General features: G+C 41.0%; 1 protein-coding gene across 1 annotated transcript; it reads left to right on the forward strand.

The window, feature by feature from the left end:
• Nucleotides 1-3: 3 nt before the first annotated feature.
• On the forward strand, nucleotides 4-14,657 carry RB195_024673 (uncharacterized protein; the record flags this gene model as incomplete). The annotated part of the gene is made up of 9 exons (XM_013450049.2): nucleotides 4-84; nucleotides 1,180-1,296; nucleotides 5,188-5,271; nucleotides 13,470-13,525; nucleotides 13,845-13,950; nucleotides 14,018-14,112; nucleotides 14,170-14,272; nucleotides 14,329-14,472; nucleotides 14,550-14,657. 9 exons carry the CDS (start codon nucleotides 4-6, stop codon nucleotides 14,655-14,657), a joined length of 894 nt encoding a protein of 297 aa, XP_013305503.2.
• Nucleotides 14,658-17,457: the final 2,800 nt, after the last annotated feature.

A 17,457-nucleotide genomic window follows, 5' to 3' on the forward strand; every position in this document is an offset into this window, starting at 1 on the left:
GTGATGTCTTTAAATGAGACAACCGAATTATTCGCTATCGTGATCGATCAGTCAGCGGTCAGTACTAAGCTTCTCCGATCTAAGGTGAGCATTTAGTGCAGTCGGTACTTTAGTTATCGAAAAGGTGAGCTTAGAGTCTTGTCTGTACACCATCAAAAATCAATACAAAATCCTCTTCGCATTGTAACCAATTCATCTCCCAATGTCCTTCGAAACTGAATGTTAAGCAGAAATTTTAGCAGTTCTAAAATGTGGGAGATTTGAAGGTTTCCACGACTAAGCAGTGTTCTGTTGAGGTTGGTTTGTGGATTTGTTTCTGAGTTTAAAACTTGGGGTTCCTTCTGCGTGAACATTATTACGCATTTAGAATTGAGTACTGCTCGTTTAGATGCTTGAAATACCTGTCTGGCACAAACTATGCAACAGTCATCAGTGAGTGTTCCAGAATGAGTTGCTCTACTTTGGACATGTATACAATGGCTAAGCTGCTCCTGCTTACCTAATCTATATCTCAGTGAGCATAGTTAACGTGCCCTCCAGTATTTCTCTTGAAGAGTTGCGGGTTTGTAAAGTTGCAGACCATCGCCTTATTTTTTCAAGAGACAGTTCAAGAACAATTTCAATGCAAACAGGTTTTTTCCTGTTTTGAGAGGGGAGGGTTCAGACATCTTGAACAAGTGTACCCTTATTTTCTCAGGATTTAAGGCAACTGTGGGCCACTGCCATGTTTATTTGCTCCATCTCGTAGGTTTACTGTTGGCTTCTTATTGCAGCGAGACAGCCAAAGGGTCAACTGCCCGATTGAAGTCGTGCTTCTTTTCAATTATACCGTGGTTCAACTGCTTGTTACCGCTTACCGCTTAGGCTTCCCGAACTAAAGTAGCGATGAAAAGTGATTCTAGTGAGACAAGAATATTTTCAAGAGAGAGTTCTCGTCGCTCCATCGCCTTTACGCATCCTTAGGCAAAAGCATCGAGCTTCATGTTGTTTTGAGCCGTGTATATTCGTATACATATCACGAAGGACGGACAGATTTCGACCAAGTTTTGCAAACAAACAGTAAGGAAAATATAATGATAATGAGCAAATTGCAACAAGGAAGCATTAATTTGGTCATCTCCCTCGAGATATTATTGATTTGACACGCAGATGTGTCGCAAGTAGGCATCCTGAGTTCAGGTGGTTCATTTGGTAACAGCAGCAGATGGAGCTGAAGATTACTACACTTTGGCCAATAACTCAACAAGAAAGGAGAATGTGGAAGCAGCGAAACAAATGGACGACAGAACAAGAAAGGTAATTTTATATGCTTGGTTTTGAATTTATGTTTCGATTCATTTCATTTACTAGGCTTATAATAGTCCACCTAACCTAATAAAACTGTTTATTTGATCTTTTCCCAGAAACACCTTTTTGGAGGGAAGAATAATCTCGGAAGAATGACCGCTGGAAGTTTGGGACAATAACCGGAATTATGAGACTGTTTTCCCCTTAAAACTGATTATTTGGGATGCCTGTCATTGTTTTATGCACTAAAAGTAAAATTTATATTTCTATTTGAAAAGAAACTTTCTGGACTCAAGGTATTATTAAATTCGTTTGTTATCGAATTTTATTTTTAAAGAAATACTTGTAACTCAAAATGATTATTTCCTCTACTCCGAGTACAAATTTCCACTTTAATCGAACAACATTGGAATGAAAGGTAGGCGCTTTCGACGTGTTGTGCTGATTTTTTTTTGTACGCGTGACGAAATGAGACCCCCTCGATAACGACCCTCCCCTCTTTACTATGAAATTAGGAAATTATAGGAAGGAATGCACACGAGTCAAACAGAATGAACTATGGGATTTCGCGCGTTAGATTCCCCGCTAGAGCAGGTGCCGGGGAGAAAAAATCCAAAAACGCACCTAGAAAATGAACATCTAAATATCATACAGAATCCAACAGTTTATAAATATTTTAGGGGAAAATGTTAGGTTGTGCAAATATTGCTAGGTTTGGAAGTCGTCACTAGCTTATATGTTCGAATTACTATTTTAGGGACTTAAATTTTGTTAAAATTTAAGAGAAACACGTGGGAATGCATAGCATTTTTTTCACTTCTGTCCTTTTGTTCTAATGTTGGGGAAAAAAATGGAACGCCTGAGAGGTGTGAAATCTGGACTTTGATAAAGGAAATCTTCACCTACAACAACATTATTTATGATCTTTCACTTTTTACGCTTAGCAAAAATCCCAATTTAAGTAAGTTTCCATTCTTAAGAAACATTACCATATTTCAAGAGCGTCGAAAAAAACTCCTATATGTAAAATTTTCCTTTTCTAGTTGTCCGATCCTCTCAAAATTAAGATAGGACAATTAAAAAAAACCAAAAGTTTTGAATTTTCCCATCCAAGTTCCAAAAAAGGACTAAGATGTCCACGGAATATTAATCCGTTAATTTTATATTACAAATCGTTGTCTACAAAACATGTCCAAAAGTACTTTTCAAAGTGCTCTTCGGCGAACGTATTAACGATCTATTAAATGGAACAATGTTGACAAAATTGCACAACATATTTTTTGTTGAATAAATGTCATTGAATTCACTTGTAAATTGTTAAAACCTATGAGACATCAATCTTCCGCCTGTAGTTGTAGGTCTTTTCCACCTCTGCAAAAATTTCGATCTATTGGCGATCGAGCCCCCCCCCCCCTGTATTGTCGTCTCTATCGAACATCTCTTTCCACGAGATAATATGTCACTGTCGACTTCATTTCTTCTTCTCTACTTCCTTCCCCTTCTTTCTCCGGCTTGCACCCAAAGTAATCTTCTGTCTGGAGATTTGTTCGGGTCCAATCGTTCAATTCTGGAGGCCGTTTACAGTGTTCAGCATTCTGCTAATGCTTTCTGATTACTGCGAATCATCTCAATCTTTAAAATGCTGTCTAAAAGATTGCTGAAAGGGTTTCCAGCATGAGGAATAGGGTTCAATTTTCAGCGACGGGTGAAGAGCAGATAAGAGTAGAAATCCCTCTGACACACCCTTCTACCCTGCTGCTCTAGTGCTGGTCTCTCGCCGTCCAGGATGCCGTTTTCTCCGTGGGTGAAAATTAGGGGAGAAGTGCACAATCTATCGAGGCAGTTTATTGTACACGGTCATAGATGGTCGACCTTTCGCCCATTTGTTTCAACATTTGTTCTCCATCGCTTACATATAGAACAGCGGCTGCACTTGCCCTTGCAGTGTTGTATCAACGATTATCCTCAGTACTTCTTTCGTGAACGGTCATGTAAGCAAGTCTCATAGTGTGACCGTCGGCAATCGCTCTTTGTTCTTCCTTCCGCGGTAGTTCGTTAGTTGCTTCAATTCATCACTTCCGTGTGCGCTAATCTGTTGCTTGATTGGAGAATGGTGATGTAATATTAGGCTAGACAGAAGGTCTTGTCACCTAATCGAAATTTCCAGAACTTTTCATTTCTGGGCGGAACTCTTGTTGCACCATGTTGTAGTTGTAGAACATTCTCAAAGCTTCTCCCTAATAGGTATATACAGCCGGGGTGCCTTGCTTAACTTTCATCACGATGTCAGTTACGCAGGAGCAACTTCGATCTGTCATCTTCTATGAATAGCGTGATGATATTGCAGCTACGGCAGCAGTTCGCAACATCAGCAGCAGATTGGGCGAGGGCACCACTACCATCAGGGTTGTCAAGCGCTGGTTCGCTCACTTTGCGAGCGGAGACACCTACCTCGAAGACGAGCCCCGGTCGGGACGCCCCACACTGTCGAAGACTCCGCCATTCTCGATGCTTTCAAAGAGGATCCGGAAATCAACATCCGCAGTCTTGCGACGAGACTCGGGTGTAGTCATTCAACAGTCGTCAGTCGCCTTTAGGCCCTCGACTTCAGAAAAGTACTGTCTCGATGGATCCCTCATACCTTGACGGATGGCACCCACTTTACCTCGGTATCCATCGGACAATATCTCCTTCTTCGCCCGCATCGAAAGGAGTTTCTTGAAGATCTTTCATTGGAGATGAGAGTTGGGCCCTCTACGACTCTAACGCGCACCGTGCCGTGTGGCTCCCTAGAGGAGAAGACCCGCGACGCAAGTCCAATCGGACATCCACCCCAAGAAGTGTCTCTTTTGTTGCTTCTAGGATTCGAGGGGAATGCTGTTTTATGAGCTGCTTCCACAAGGCCACACCGTCACCGGTTTCACATACGCTAGTCAGCTCCAGAAGCTCGCATCGGCCGTTTGAGAGAAACGGCCGACACTAGCTTCAGTGCACCTCCTCCACGATAACACTAGGCCCCATGTAGCTAAGAAGACCCATGAAAAATTGGAGGGATTAGGCTGGGACACGGTGCTCCCTATTCTCCCGACCTTGCCCCCTCAAACTACCACTCATTCCGACCTTTCAAGATTTTTCTAGTTAAGAAAATCTTACACCAAGTTTGAAGAAGTCGAACGGGCGGTCAGTGACTCCTTCGATTCCCAGTTTCCCCAGTTCTGGGAGAGAAGGATCGCTGACCTACCTATTAGGTAGGACACTGTTGTAATTAATAACGGTGATTACATTATTGATGAAGCTCTATTGTAAGAGTAAAAAATAAATCAGAAAAAATGAGAAATGGTGGCAAGATTTTCTGTCCAGCCTAATACATTGAAAGTGACATGATCGCATGTTTTGTCCACTAGTCACTCTGTCAGCTCCCTTGTCGCGTCATCTGTGCTAGTGAATATGATCTGGATGCAGTGGGTGCGAGAAAAAGGCTCCTGTAGGTTTTTGATCATGCCTCCGATCATGTCCTGTCTGAACAACTAGCGATGGGGTGTATTTTAAGAAGGTCAACCGTCGTCGTTTCCGAGATAGCTGACTCTACTGCATTTTTTTTGCATCTTATTCCATTTTTTGCACGTAACTTGAAGCCATCAGATGAATCTTTTAACGCGTAACTGAAAAAAATGAGAAGTGGAATGCTGGACCTATGGAAGGAAAATAGGTGGCTGAGTAGTTTTGTATCTCTCGACTTTAGAAAGAGAAAGAGTTCATCTGAGTAGATTTCTAAACTTCCTGAGGATGACATCTAGACATGATTCGCCCCTTCACGCATTTTCTAACGTTGATGACTCATACGATATTCAACAGTTAAATATATCTTCGCAGCTTATGAGTCTGATTACGATTTTGTAGGTTTGGTTGGGTCATCCTTATGTGGATATTGTCGACAACACTGACTGCAACAAGTTTAAAGACAAAGTGCTCAAAGTCATACAGGTACATTAGTCGCTGAGTATTTCGTGATGGGTTTTGTAAAGCATGTGTTTTACTTCTGTTGAATATGTGTATTTTTCTCCCATTCAGTAAGAAAACCAATACAATAGTGAATGTGCGATATTATCACAATGAATTCACTAGAAACGAAAGAGCAAAGAGCGAGCAAAGAGATTGTGTATGCAGTATGTTAGCTGTATAAAGATGAGCTACAAAACAACTGTGTATATTTTGAGTTGAGCAAACAGGCCAGGTGTAGCTAGATACAGCGAAACTCTATGCAAATTGTCTGACCATTTTCTTTTGTGAACGAACGAATCACTGTACGCACTTACTATCTTCGTTGGTTGTTTACGCTAATAGTTTAGTAATTTACTCATCATGAGTGAGAAATGGACCCGTTCACAAAACATTCAAGAAGCAAGTGGGAGGAGAAGTCCATCGATTATTCGAAGAGCTTCAAATGTTTTTCGGTGTTTCAAAGGCATCACTCCACGAATCTGAGGTGGTGCAGATTTTAGGTGGATTTTAGGTTTTACGGCTTCGGGCGTTCTGGCGCACTATTTTCTACAAGGAGCGGAGACTGGAGCGCGCCAGCCTTATGCGGCGCCGAATCTTCCGGACCGTTTTTTTACGGCAATTAGGAAGAAATGGACGGAATCACCCTCCTCTCCATAATCTACTATCCCTTGTAAGAATACTCCACCTGAAATCTGCGCCATCTCAGATTCGTGGGGTGATGTCTTTAACATGAAACTTGTTGTATACTATGTCCCCCGTTGTGCCAGCAGAATTTTAGACTTTGATTTCTATGAAGCGATTACCGTATTCATCCGATAAGAAAGCTTCTATAAGCAGGTTTCGTTCCTTCCCATGCACATGAAAAGCAACTGTTGGAGAAAGTCCTGAAAATAAATGTTGGGGTTGCTTTCCGACTGGGAAGACGTCAATAACACTACCGTGAGCCCTTGACACACCGTCTCCATGCTGGTTTAGTTGACTTCGTGATCAGGACCAACCGTGTGAAGAGAATTTTCCATCGGGTTCGTGGAGAGAGGAGGTTGCAAGGGAAGGGGGTCGTAGTGTGCTGTGGGCAGTAGTGATGGAAGCATAACATGATAACCAGGGCAAAAAGTACGTCGTATCAGATAATTACATACATTATAAAATATTACATTAAGTAATATTAAATGATTACATAAATTGCTAAATTTCATGTTTACTTTCATACATAGGACAGTGTGGAGGCCCCAACATTTTGTTTGAAAATGTGCAACAGGTTGACAGTGTAACTATGGGACGACGCAGAGTCGACACCCCACCGAGGCAAATTTTTGCAAAAGAAATAGAAACTTCAAACTTTTCTGAAAAGATGAAGAATTTGATTTTACATAGTGTTCAGCAGTTTGAAAGTAATATATACTGGGATTTAACGACCAAAATGCTCAGATTCTGCGCACATTGTTAGGTCTGAGAAATCGAGAATAACTTCGTGAGGGGACATAGAGGAATCCTTCAAGTTACTTTCATAGAGGAGAATTTGCACTACAAAAAAATTTAAAGTTTTGTGACTTTTTTCTGGATTCTTCCCTCTGAAGTTTGAGAGAACCAGGAGGTCCGGAAAAGAGAAATTTTGCACGCATGGTTTTTCTCAGACCCTGTGTCCGAACATATGGCTGATTTTTCAAAACGCCGGCTTTGTTTTTCTGGATTGGGAAAACCTACCAAAATCCATTTTTGCTCACTCGCTGAAAGATTGTGATATTGAACAAAGTCTAATAACTCGGAGTAGCTAAGAGCTATGCATATTATCTTCTGATATGTTGTAGAAGAGGATTTTTTTTGATGAGATTCTATCAAACGATCTCCAGGGCCTCGCCATTTTTCCAAATTTTTGGTGGGGTCGACGTGGTAAAAAAATGGCATTTTTCCCATCTTAGCTCCACCAAAACTGCAGAAAGACTAGGAGCTGGGAAAAACAGCGATATGAGTGTTTCTAGGGCGAACCTTCTCTGAAAAACTGCCTAAAATGTTTGATTCAGTCTTCTTGTGACGAAGTTACCCGTTTTCTCCCACACTTATCAATGTGCCCAGAATTTGAGCTTTTTTGGTCGTTGACTCCCATGAAATCCACTTTTAGGCTTCTTAACACTAATTTCACGTCTAATTAAATTTCTCATCTTTTACTAGCGCTTCAAACTTCCTGTTCAAACTGTTTTGCGAAAATATGACCCTGCAGGATGTCGAACCTGCGTCGTCCCATTGCCATATTGTAGGGACATAATGTTGATTTTTCAGTTTTTTTCCATTATTCTTCTGTAATTCGACCTACATATGCACTTGACACTTATCTTTTTTCATTGTTTTATGTCCTTTAATCAGTATTTAGAGATATTTCATTTTTTTCAGAATAAAAATAGAATAGAATAAAAACGAAAATATTTCAATACCAATATATCAACAACATTTCAACAAATTTGTTTTTTCTGCTAGTTGATTTTTCTTCGCTTCTGACTGCTTTTAATTTTCTCACTTGCCATTTGTCAATCGGCTAATTTTCGACTTTTTTTTGAAACAGAAAATCTCAAATATATTGAATTGGCAGCGACCGAAAACTGTCGCTGCAACGTTGGCGGAGGTGGAAAAGAAGAAGAAGAAGAAGAAGAAGGGGTGTGGGAGGAGGTAGTGTTTGAATGCCTGTGCTGTTTCTCTCGTAGTAGAGAGACTCTTCCTTTTGCGATTTATTATTGAACACTTGGCATTGATTTGCGCGCGAAGATCGTGATTCTGACAACGCACCTAGTGTCGTCGAGGAGTCATGTGGTTTTCTTTTGCCACAAACGTGTTCTTTCACTCAAAAACATAATCCTGTAGCCACTCTTCTTATGTATTTATGGCCGCATTCCTTACAGAAAGTCAGATAAATAACACATGAACTCATACAATGGTCTTTGTTATCCGAAAAATTTTAGAACCTGGTATAGTGCAATTACAGTCATTTAGGCGATTGCGCATGAGCTTCTGCATAGACTGCTATACGGAGCTTTACCATCGCTACAGGTTATTTAAGAGTAGCTTTTTTCAGATACCACCGAATATCTCAACTAACCTCATTGGGAATGAACGGTATACAGATACGTTCTCCACACACCAGTTCAGTTTCGGTGTTGTGTTCTTCTATTCATAGACTGCATTGGTCTGCAGTTGTTATCGATCGCAATCCCTCTAACATCCTCTTCGTGCTATTTTTCTACTTCTACCTTTCTACCTTCCAGTATAAATTGGATGTAGGCAATTATGAACATGCCATTTAGGGAGAAAGATGAACGAGGTTTCTGTTCATTGTGACTTTATTGGCCAGAAAAAAAAACAAAGCTGAATTGCTGGAGCCTGAATACTACAAGAAGCTGATAGATTTTGTTGAGCAAAACGAATGAATGGCTTCTTATATGCCATTCCTAAGAAAAACGACGAACGCGGAAAGCTGTATCTAAAGATTTTCTTTCTTTTGTTGAAACAGACTCCAATCGTCAATTCCTTAGAGCTCTAATGATACGCAAGATTAAATTGAGTTGAACACTTTCAATCTGTTTTTAGTTTCACCGGAAGACAATTTTTATTTGTCCGTGAAGGTAGGCCACTTGTTTGAAAAAGTGTTTAAAAGCAGCTGTTCGGAAGAGATGCGCAGACTAATACCAGAAACTATCATTTGAAGAAGAACACCCTTTTGCTTCAGGATACAGTTTAAAAAGTTTCTGGTTGATGTATTGAAATGTAGAATGATTTGTGGCCCTTTTTTTCGTGCCTTAAAGATTCGTGGGGCATCACCCCACGAATCTGGGGAGGTCCGGGTTCCAGGTGGGTTATGCCTACACGGGGTCGTAGATTATGGAGAGGAGGGTGATTCCGTCCATTTCTTCCTAATTGCGGTAAAAAACGGCCCGGAAGATGCCGCTTCGAGCGTTCCGGAGCGTTATTTTCTACGAGTTCGATTGGAGCGCCCCAGCCTTGGCACGCGCCACATCTTCCAGGGCTTTTCTTAACGGCAGTTAGGAAGAAATGGACGGAATCAGCCTCCCCCCATAATCTATGACCCCGTGTAGGCATAACCCACCTGGAACCCGGACCACCCCAGACTCGTGTCCTTTAAATGAACAGAAGTATAAAAATCATAGGTAAAGGATAAAGTGTCCGGCATTAATGAATCCGCTTTGGATGCGCCACCATGTCCACTTCAATTCAGAATTGTTTGAGGTTCACGAACGTGTAATTGGCCCATACAATGAATTGTGGGGATAGCCGATGTGTCAAGTCATTGTTTTTATCCTCCCAGACAAATCTGTTACCAATTTATCGACCCCGAAGGGATGAAAATCTTGGCGAACACTAGGGCGGATTCGAACCTCCGATCGAGGAGGTAGCGGAACCTCCAACCGTTACACTCGCCCTAAAAAGTATAGATAATTTGTTATATATTTCTTGATAGGGAAACTCTATCAGAAGCTTATATTTTGATTTTTAATTAAATTTATTTTTGCTCCTTCTCAACCATTTTGATGATATGTCAAGTATAAAAAACGCACCGCTTTCGACATCTCTCGCTTTTTGCATTTACTGGAGGTGATAACCTCCAATCCACCATTGGCCACTTCGGAGATGTCCAGAATTATCTAAGTCCCCATCGCTGGACGTCCCACTTGCCTCCAGTTCGACACTGGCGCCGATGTCACCCTTAACTCCCGTTTAGATGCAACTCGGAGGCCAACATCTTAGAAGATTTGCAACGTTTTCAGAGGAGCCAATGGATGCAATCCAGTGAAGTTTCCAAACCAACCTCACGGTCATTGACATCTGAGGGAAGACTATCATGGACAGGGTGTCTGCTGTATTTCCGACGATAACAGTCTTGTCGGTTCACCTGGATCGAACAAATCGCTCGCTTTCGCTCACTTTTCTAGGCCGTGATCGATTCTCTTCACTCAGAACGTCTTCTCCGCCGTCAATCATTCACACTGGGCTGCTTCTGTTGTTGTTGAGAGAAAAACTAATTGATGCATGCGATATTGCGCTGAGTTCTCGAAAGGACTGAACGATGCGACGCAGGCACTCGCTGCTTCTGCGGACGTACATCTTCATCAAACTTAATAGAAGAACCGTCTCGCATATCGACTTCGACTCTTGAGAGCTTCCCACCATCACCAACACATAAGACGTTGCCGCTACAATTGAACACCGTTCAGAGTCAATTCCGCACCTGGTATTATCCAGCAGATCATCGACTCTATGATCGCTCTACTCAACGGCTCTGCTGCATACTTCGATCGTGTTATCATCACCGGTCACACTCTTTCCGAGCATGGTGCCAATTTGAAAACCTTGTCAAGGATATTCGCCTCTGCCTTCCATTGACAGGTACAACTTGGTCATGTCTCAGTTCACCTATCTATAATATCATGCTATATAATAACGCGCTTAGTCCGTGTGTGTGTGTGTGTGTGTGTGTGTGTGTGTGTGTGTGTGTGTGTGTGTGTGTGTGTGTGTGTGTGTGTGTGTGTGTGTGTGTGTGTGTGTGTGTGTGTGTGTGTGTGTGTGTGTGTGTGTGTGTGTGTGTGTGTGTGTGTGTGTGTGTGTGTGTGTGTGTGTGTGTGTGTGTGTGTGTGTGTGTGTGTGTGTGTGTGTGTGTGTGTGTGTGTGTGTGTGTGTGTGTGTGTGTGTGTGTGTGTGTGTGTGTGTGTGTGTGTGTGTGTGTGTGTGTGTGTGTGTGTGTGTGTGTGTGTGTGTGTGTGTGTGTGTGTGTGTGTGTGTGTGTGTGTGTGTGTGTGTGTGTGTGTGTGTGTGTGTGTGTGTGTGTGTGTGTGTGTGTGTGTGTGTGTGTGTGTGTGTGTGTGTGTGTGTGTGTGTGTGTGTGTTGGCTTTCATAGGCCAAGCAAACTATCATGCTATATAATAACAAGCTTATTCTGTCACATGTGTGCGTCTGTGTGTGTGTCTCAGCCACGAAATTCCAAAAAGAGAGGGAGACGAATATCATGGCGTCGGTTTGGTGTGCTGGAACCCCAACGCGGTAAAACTGGGTGAGACGGGTCCTACGAAGTCGAATTCGTACCCTGGAGCCAGAAAACCATGGAGTATAGTGAGACAGGTCCCACTGCCTCGGATTGGTGCGGGGGAGCCCCAACAGCAGAATGGGTTTCTATGACTCATTCGCGTATCTATTTCCAAACATATTTCCGTGATGCTGCTATCATCCTTTCTTCCCAAAGTGGAAACACACATACAAACGGCTGCTTAGATACAATACAAACCAACACACGTTCACGTGGTTTGACGTAGAGTTTTATCTTCATCACTACGATAATGATATTCACCTCATTTCATGTTAGTACATCATTCTGTGCTAATTTTTGAGAGCAGAGGAAACTCATACTTCGAATAATGTTTTCAAATTATGGATCATAATTTGAAAACATACTTCGAGTAATGTTTTCAAATTATGGAGGTTTCAGAGAAACATAGATGTAAAATCAAGTTTGTTTATTCTCCAAATATAGTACTGACGCGATTAGGAAGAAAATCATGAAATCTCTCATCCATGCCTAAATTTTTGGGGAAAAAAATTGAAGAAACGTTGATAAAAACAGTTGTAATTTTACAAAAAAAAAGTCACTACTGTTGTTTCTTATTGGTCAGTGAAGGTGAGCGAAGTGAACACTACAAAAAGTCTGAAGTCTGGCTTTAGCCGGACGTTCAGACTGGTGATATAATAATCACCACCTCCGGGTGCCGCTTAGATCTTAGTAAGATCAGCGATTTCATGCAGATGCCAAGACCGAACGACATCACTCAATTCCTCGGTTCTAAGAACTACTGCGGATCCTTCACCCTTAAGATACGCTAGCTGCATGCAGCTCAGGAAAGAAGCTCCGTTCAAGAAGCTCCGAATGCTACATCACTTTCGATTGCTCCAAAAATGTCCGCCTCGGATCTGCTCCTAACTCATTAAGAAAAAAAAGAACATGTTGTTGCGGCTGACGCAACAAAATAATTGTTCGGAACTGTCATCTTCCACTGGTACCCGAACAGAACAGAAAAGGCTATCTATCACACTAGTCACTGCCTGATTGGTGCGGAGGAGAACTATATAGGGTCGTCTTTTGTATTGTGGTTCAATTAATAAACATTGCATAATCGTTATCCACATACACAACAGCATTGGTGTCTTTTATTTTAGAGAAATGTAGAGAAGGAATTTCTCTTCAACAGTTGGTCGACCAACAAGTAACAAGTCCATCTTTGTGATCAAAAGTTCTGTTTTTGAAGCGAGGAGACTAAGAGTGGACGGCACTTAAAGTACTGATCTTTCTCAATACACAGAGCCAATTTCAGTTTCAGTGTCGTTATCGTTTCGGTTAAATAGAAAGGACAAACCTGTCGAACACGTCCCTTTTTGTCCAGTAAACACTTAATTTCATCTAAAAGAAGAAAAATGGGCAGGGTTTAGAAATTACATCTAGGATACATTAAAAATTACAGCCTCATCTCGTAAAGAGGGGAATTCTCCATCAAAAATTTTATAATGTTTTGCTAATACTTTTTATTTCTAATTGCTTTATTAGACTGGAAGGAAAAAACGACCAAAAATTAATTCTCAACGGAATAGTAAATGTTTTATATAGTCTTGACTGTGTTCAGAAGTTCCACAAAAGACGTGTACTTTCAGAAAGAGGCTACAAGGGTTTGTGTGGTCGGATATCGCCACTGAAGTCGTTAATCTTTTGTGCTCTTTCTGCGCTATCTTGTCCTTGGTTTTGTGGATTTGCTCTGAATCCGCTATCTCGCTGTTCGCCAGTCTCGATATACAAGGCAATGCTCTTGCTCACTGAGCATTCTGGCTTAGTTATTCAACTTAGACGTAGTCGTTCACATGTTTTATGTATGCACGTGGGAGTTATTGTCAAACGGAAAACAGACAGTGACGCAAGTTCCTGTTTTATATAACAGAATATTGTAGCGAAAAGACGATATGCAGAACGAAAGCTGGCACGATATCTTTGTGATATTTACCTTTGACATACAAATAAGAATAACCTTGATCTTCTATTTGACGAGACCGAACACATTACAGCGTAACATTGCGATTTTTGAAGTCAGTTGTAAATTTACTATTATGTCCTAGAATAGCAAATCAACCTTTGTTTAAGGTCGTTTGCGACAGGACGGGTATCGACTCTCAGGATCGTCTTAGCAAGAATAGTAGGTAGGTAATAGCTAGCGGTGGTCCGACTATGCGGGAGAGCTGGACTTCTCCCTTCCCAGATGTTTCAAAAATTCTCTCGAAAATTTTTCTCCACTTTATGGGAGCCTCTGTGTAAGGCGTAATTTCTTCAGTCTCCTATCTCTTCCCAACTATTGCAATTCTCTCATTCATTTCTCATTTTTAATTCAGTGCCTTCTTGGTGGTTGCGTCATTCCCGACACAAAATTTCTGCGATCCCCATTTTCACGGCATATTGTTTAGATAATTAGAGAAGGTTCTGAACTGCTTTCAACAATTTGCTATAAATTTATAATTTCAGGAAGCGTAAATGGTTGGTGAGAGCCATTGATGAGAGTCAGTTCGTCAAATATGAGCAATTCAACATTAAGCATCAGTATCTTCTTTCGGATAATATAGCGTCACAGGTACTGCAATCTTACAATTTCATCGTGACTTTTTCACTGTTAATCGAACTTTCCTTCGGAACTGCAGGTCCGTATTCGTTCCCGAAAGCAAAATGGTCGATCTACATACACCGTGACCAGAAGGGATCCAGTACCCGGGAAAAAAGAGTCCATAGAAACTAGGTATTGAGCAGACTAAATCTACGCTCTTCTTATTTTTGAATAACACCTGTAGTTTAGGACACAAATTACGTTCCGCGAATATGCTCGTTATGAAAAAATGAAAGACCAGAGTCGTTCTCCTCTTCATAAACAAAGACGTTGCTTTATGGTTGGTAATCAGGTATGTAGAAGAGTGCGTTCATTTGATGCTTTTGTTTGCAAGCTTTCTTCCTCTAGTATTTCAACCTCGATATTTATACCCTGCTCCCGCCATCAGCACGTTCTTTACAACTGGATGGTCAGTTGATTTTCCTCGAAACGTACACCACTATTCCAGTTGGTCATCCTTTGCCGCTTCCAGTTTTTCTAACAATTGAGAAGGTTCAAATTCAGATTTGCATAATATGGTGGTTAGCTTCTAATGGCTGATATGTTAATGTAATGGCTAATATGTTTAGGAGATTACAGGGCAGATCGGTTACAGTATGTATTCGATGTCCAAGAAGGTGAACTCTTTCTGTGAGATGGAAGAATTCCTCGGTGCAGACGAATACAAGGACGAATAATGATTGTTTGATATAACAATGATAAGATCAGTATTAGAACAATTGTTCGCCGAAAAAAGACACTTTTTATGGTTTTAAGATTTGCATTGTTATGTTATATAATTACGCGCATTGTGTGTGTATGTTTCTGTTTATGTTCATGTGTCACGAAAATAGTCCTGAAATTATAAATTTATAGTAAATTGTTGAAAGCAGTTCAGAACCTTCTCTAATTATCTAAACAATATGCCGTGAAAATGGGGATCGCAGAAATTTTGTGTCGGGAATGACGCAACCACCAAGAAGGCACTGAATTAAAAATGAGAAATGAATGAGAGAATTGCAATAGTTGGGAAGAGATAGGAGACTGAAGAAATTACGCCTTACACAGAGGCTCCCATAAAGTGGAGAAAAATTTTCGAGAGAATTTTTGAAACATCTGGGAAGGGAGAAGTCCAGCTCTCCCGCATAGTCGGACCACCGCTAGCTATTACCTACCTACTATTCTTGCTAAGACGATCCTGAGAGTCGATACCCGTCCTGTCGCAAACGACCTTAAACAAAGGTTGATTTGCTATTCTAGGACATAATAGTAAATTTACAACTGACTTCAAAAATCGCAATGTTACGCTGTAATGTGTTCGGTCTCGTCAAATAGAAGATCAAGGTTATTCTTATTTGTATGTCAAAGGTAAATATCACAAAGATATCGTGCCAGCTTTCGTTCTGCATATCGTCTTTTCGCTACAATATTCTGTTATATAAAACAGGAACTTGCGTCACTGTCTGTTTTCCGTTTGACAATAACTCCCACGTGCATACATAAAACATGTGAACGACTACGTCTAAGTTGAATAACTAAGCCAGAATGCTCAGTGAGCAAGAGCATTGCCTTGTATATCGAGACTGGCGAACAGCGAGATAGCGGATTCAGAGCAAATCCACAAAACCAAGGACAAGATAGCGCAGAAAGAGCACAAAAGATTAACGACTTCAGTGGCGATATCCGACCACACAAACCCTTGTAGCCTCTTTCTGAAAGTACACGTCTTTTGTGGAACTTCTGAACACAGTCAAGACTATATAAAACATTTACTATTCCGTTGAGAATTAATTTTTGGTCGTTTTTTCCTTCCAGTCTAATAAAGCAATTAGAAATAAAAAGTATTAGCAAAACATTATAAAATTTTTGATGGAGAATTCCCCTCTTTACGAGATGAGGCTGTAATTTTTAATGTATCCTAGATGTAATTTCTAAACCCTGCCCATTTTTCTTCTTTTAGATGAAATTAAGTGTTTACTGGACAAAAAGGGACGTGTTCGACAGGTTTGTCCTTTCTATTTAACCGAAACGATAACGACACTGAAACTGAAATTGGCTCTGTGTATTGAGAAAGATCAGTACTTTAAGTGCCGTCCACTCTTAGTCTCCTCGCTTCAAAAACAGAACTTTTGATCACAAAGATGGACTTGTTACTTGTTGGTCGACCAACTGTTGAAGAGAAATTCCTTCTCTACATTTCTCTAAAATAAAAGACACCAATGCTGTTGTGTATGTGGATAACGATTATGCAATGTTTATTAATTGAACCACAATACAAAAGACGACCCTATATAGTTCTCCTCCGCACCAATCAGGCAGTGACTAGTGTGATAGATAGCCTTTTCTGTTCTGTTCGGGTACCAGTGGAAGATGACAGTTCCGAACAATTATTTTGTTGCGTCAGCCGCAACAACATGTTCTTTTTTTCTTAATGAGTTAGGAGCAGATCCGAGGCGGACATTTTTGGAGCAATCGAAAGTGATGTAGCATTCGGAGCTTCTTGAACGGAGCTTCTTTCCTGAGCTGCATGCAGCTAGCGTATCTTAAGGGTGAAGGATCCGCAGTAGTTCTTAGAACCGAGGAATTGAGTGATGTCGTTCGGTCTTGGCATCTGCATGAAATCGCTGATCTTACTAAGATCTAAGCGGCACCCGGAGGTGGTGATTATTATATCACCAGTCTGAACGTCCGGCTAAAGCCAGACTTCAGACTTTTTGTAGTGTTCACTTCGCTCACCTTCACTGACCAATAAGAAACAACAGTAGTGACTTTTTTTTTGTAAAATTACAACTGTTTTTATCAACGTTTCTTCAATTTTTTTCCCCAAAAATTTAGGCATGGATGAGAGATTTCATGATTTTCTTCCTAATCGCGTCAGTACTATATTTGGAGAATAAACAAACTTGATTTTACATCTATGTTTCTCTGAAACCTCCATAATTTGAAAACATTACTCGAAGTATGTTTTCAAATTATGATCCATAATTTGAAAACATTATTCGAAGTATGAGTTTCCTCTGCTCTCAAAAATTAGCACAGAATGATGTACTAACATGAAATGAGGTGAATATCATTATCGTAGTGATGAAGATAAAACTCTACGTCAAACCACGTGAACGTGTGTTGGTTTGTATTGTATCTAAGCAGCCGTTTGTATGTGTGTTTCCACTTTGGGAAGAAAGGATGATAGCAGCATCACGGAAATATGTTTGGAAATAGATACGCGAATGAGTCATAGAAACCCATTCTGCTGTTGGGGCTCCCTCGCACCAATCCGAGGCAGTGGGACCTGTCTCACTATACTCCATGGTTTTCTGGCTCCAGGGTACGAATTCGACTTCGTAGGACCCGTCTCACCCAGTTTTACCGCGTTGGGGTTCCAGCACACCAAACCGACGCCATGATATTCGTCTCCCTCTCTTTTTGGAATTTCGTGGCTGAGACACACACACAGACGCACACATGTGACAGAATAAGCTTGTTATTATATAGCATGAT

The sequence above is a fragment of the Necator americanus genome, chromosome X (genome assembly GCF_031761385.1).
Source record: "Necator americanus strain Aroian chromosome X, whole genome shotgun sequence".
Classification (NCBI taxonomy): Eukaryota; Metazoa; Nematoda; class Chromadorea; order Rhabditida; family Ancylostomatidae; genus Necator; species Necator americanus.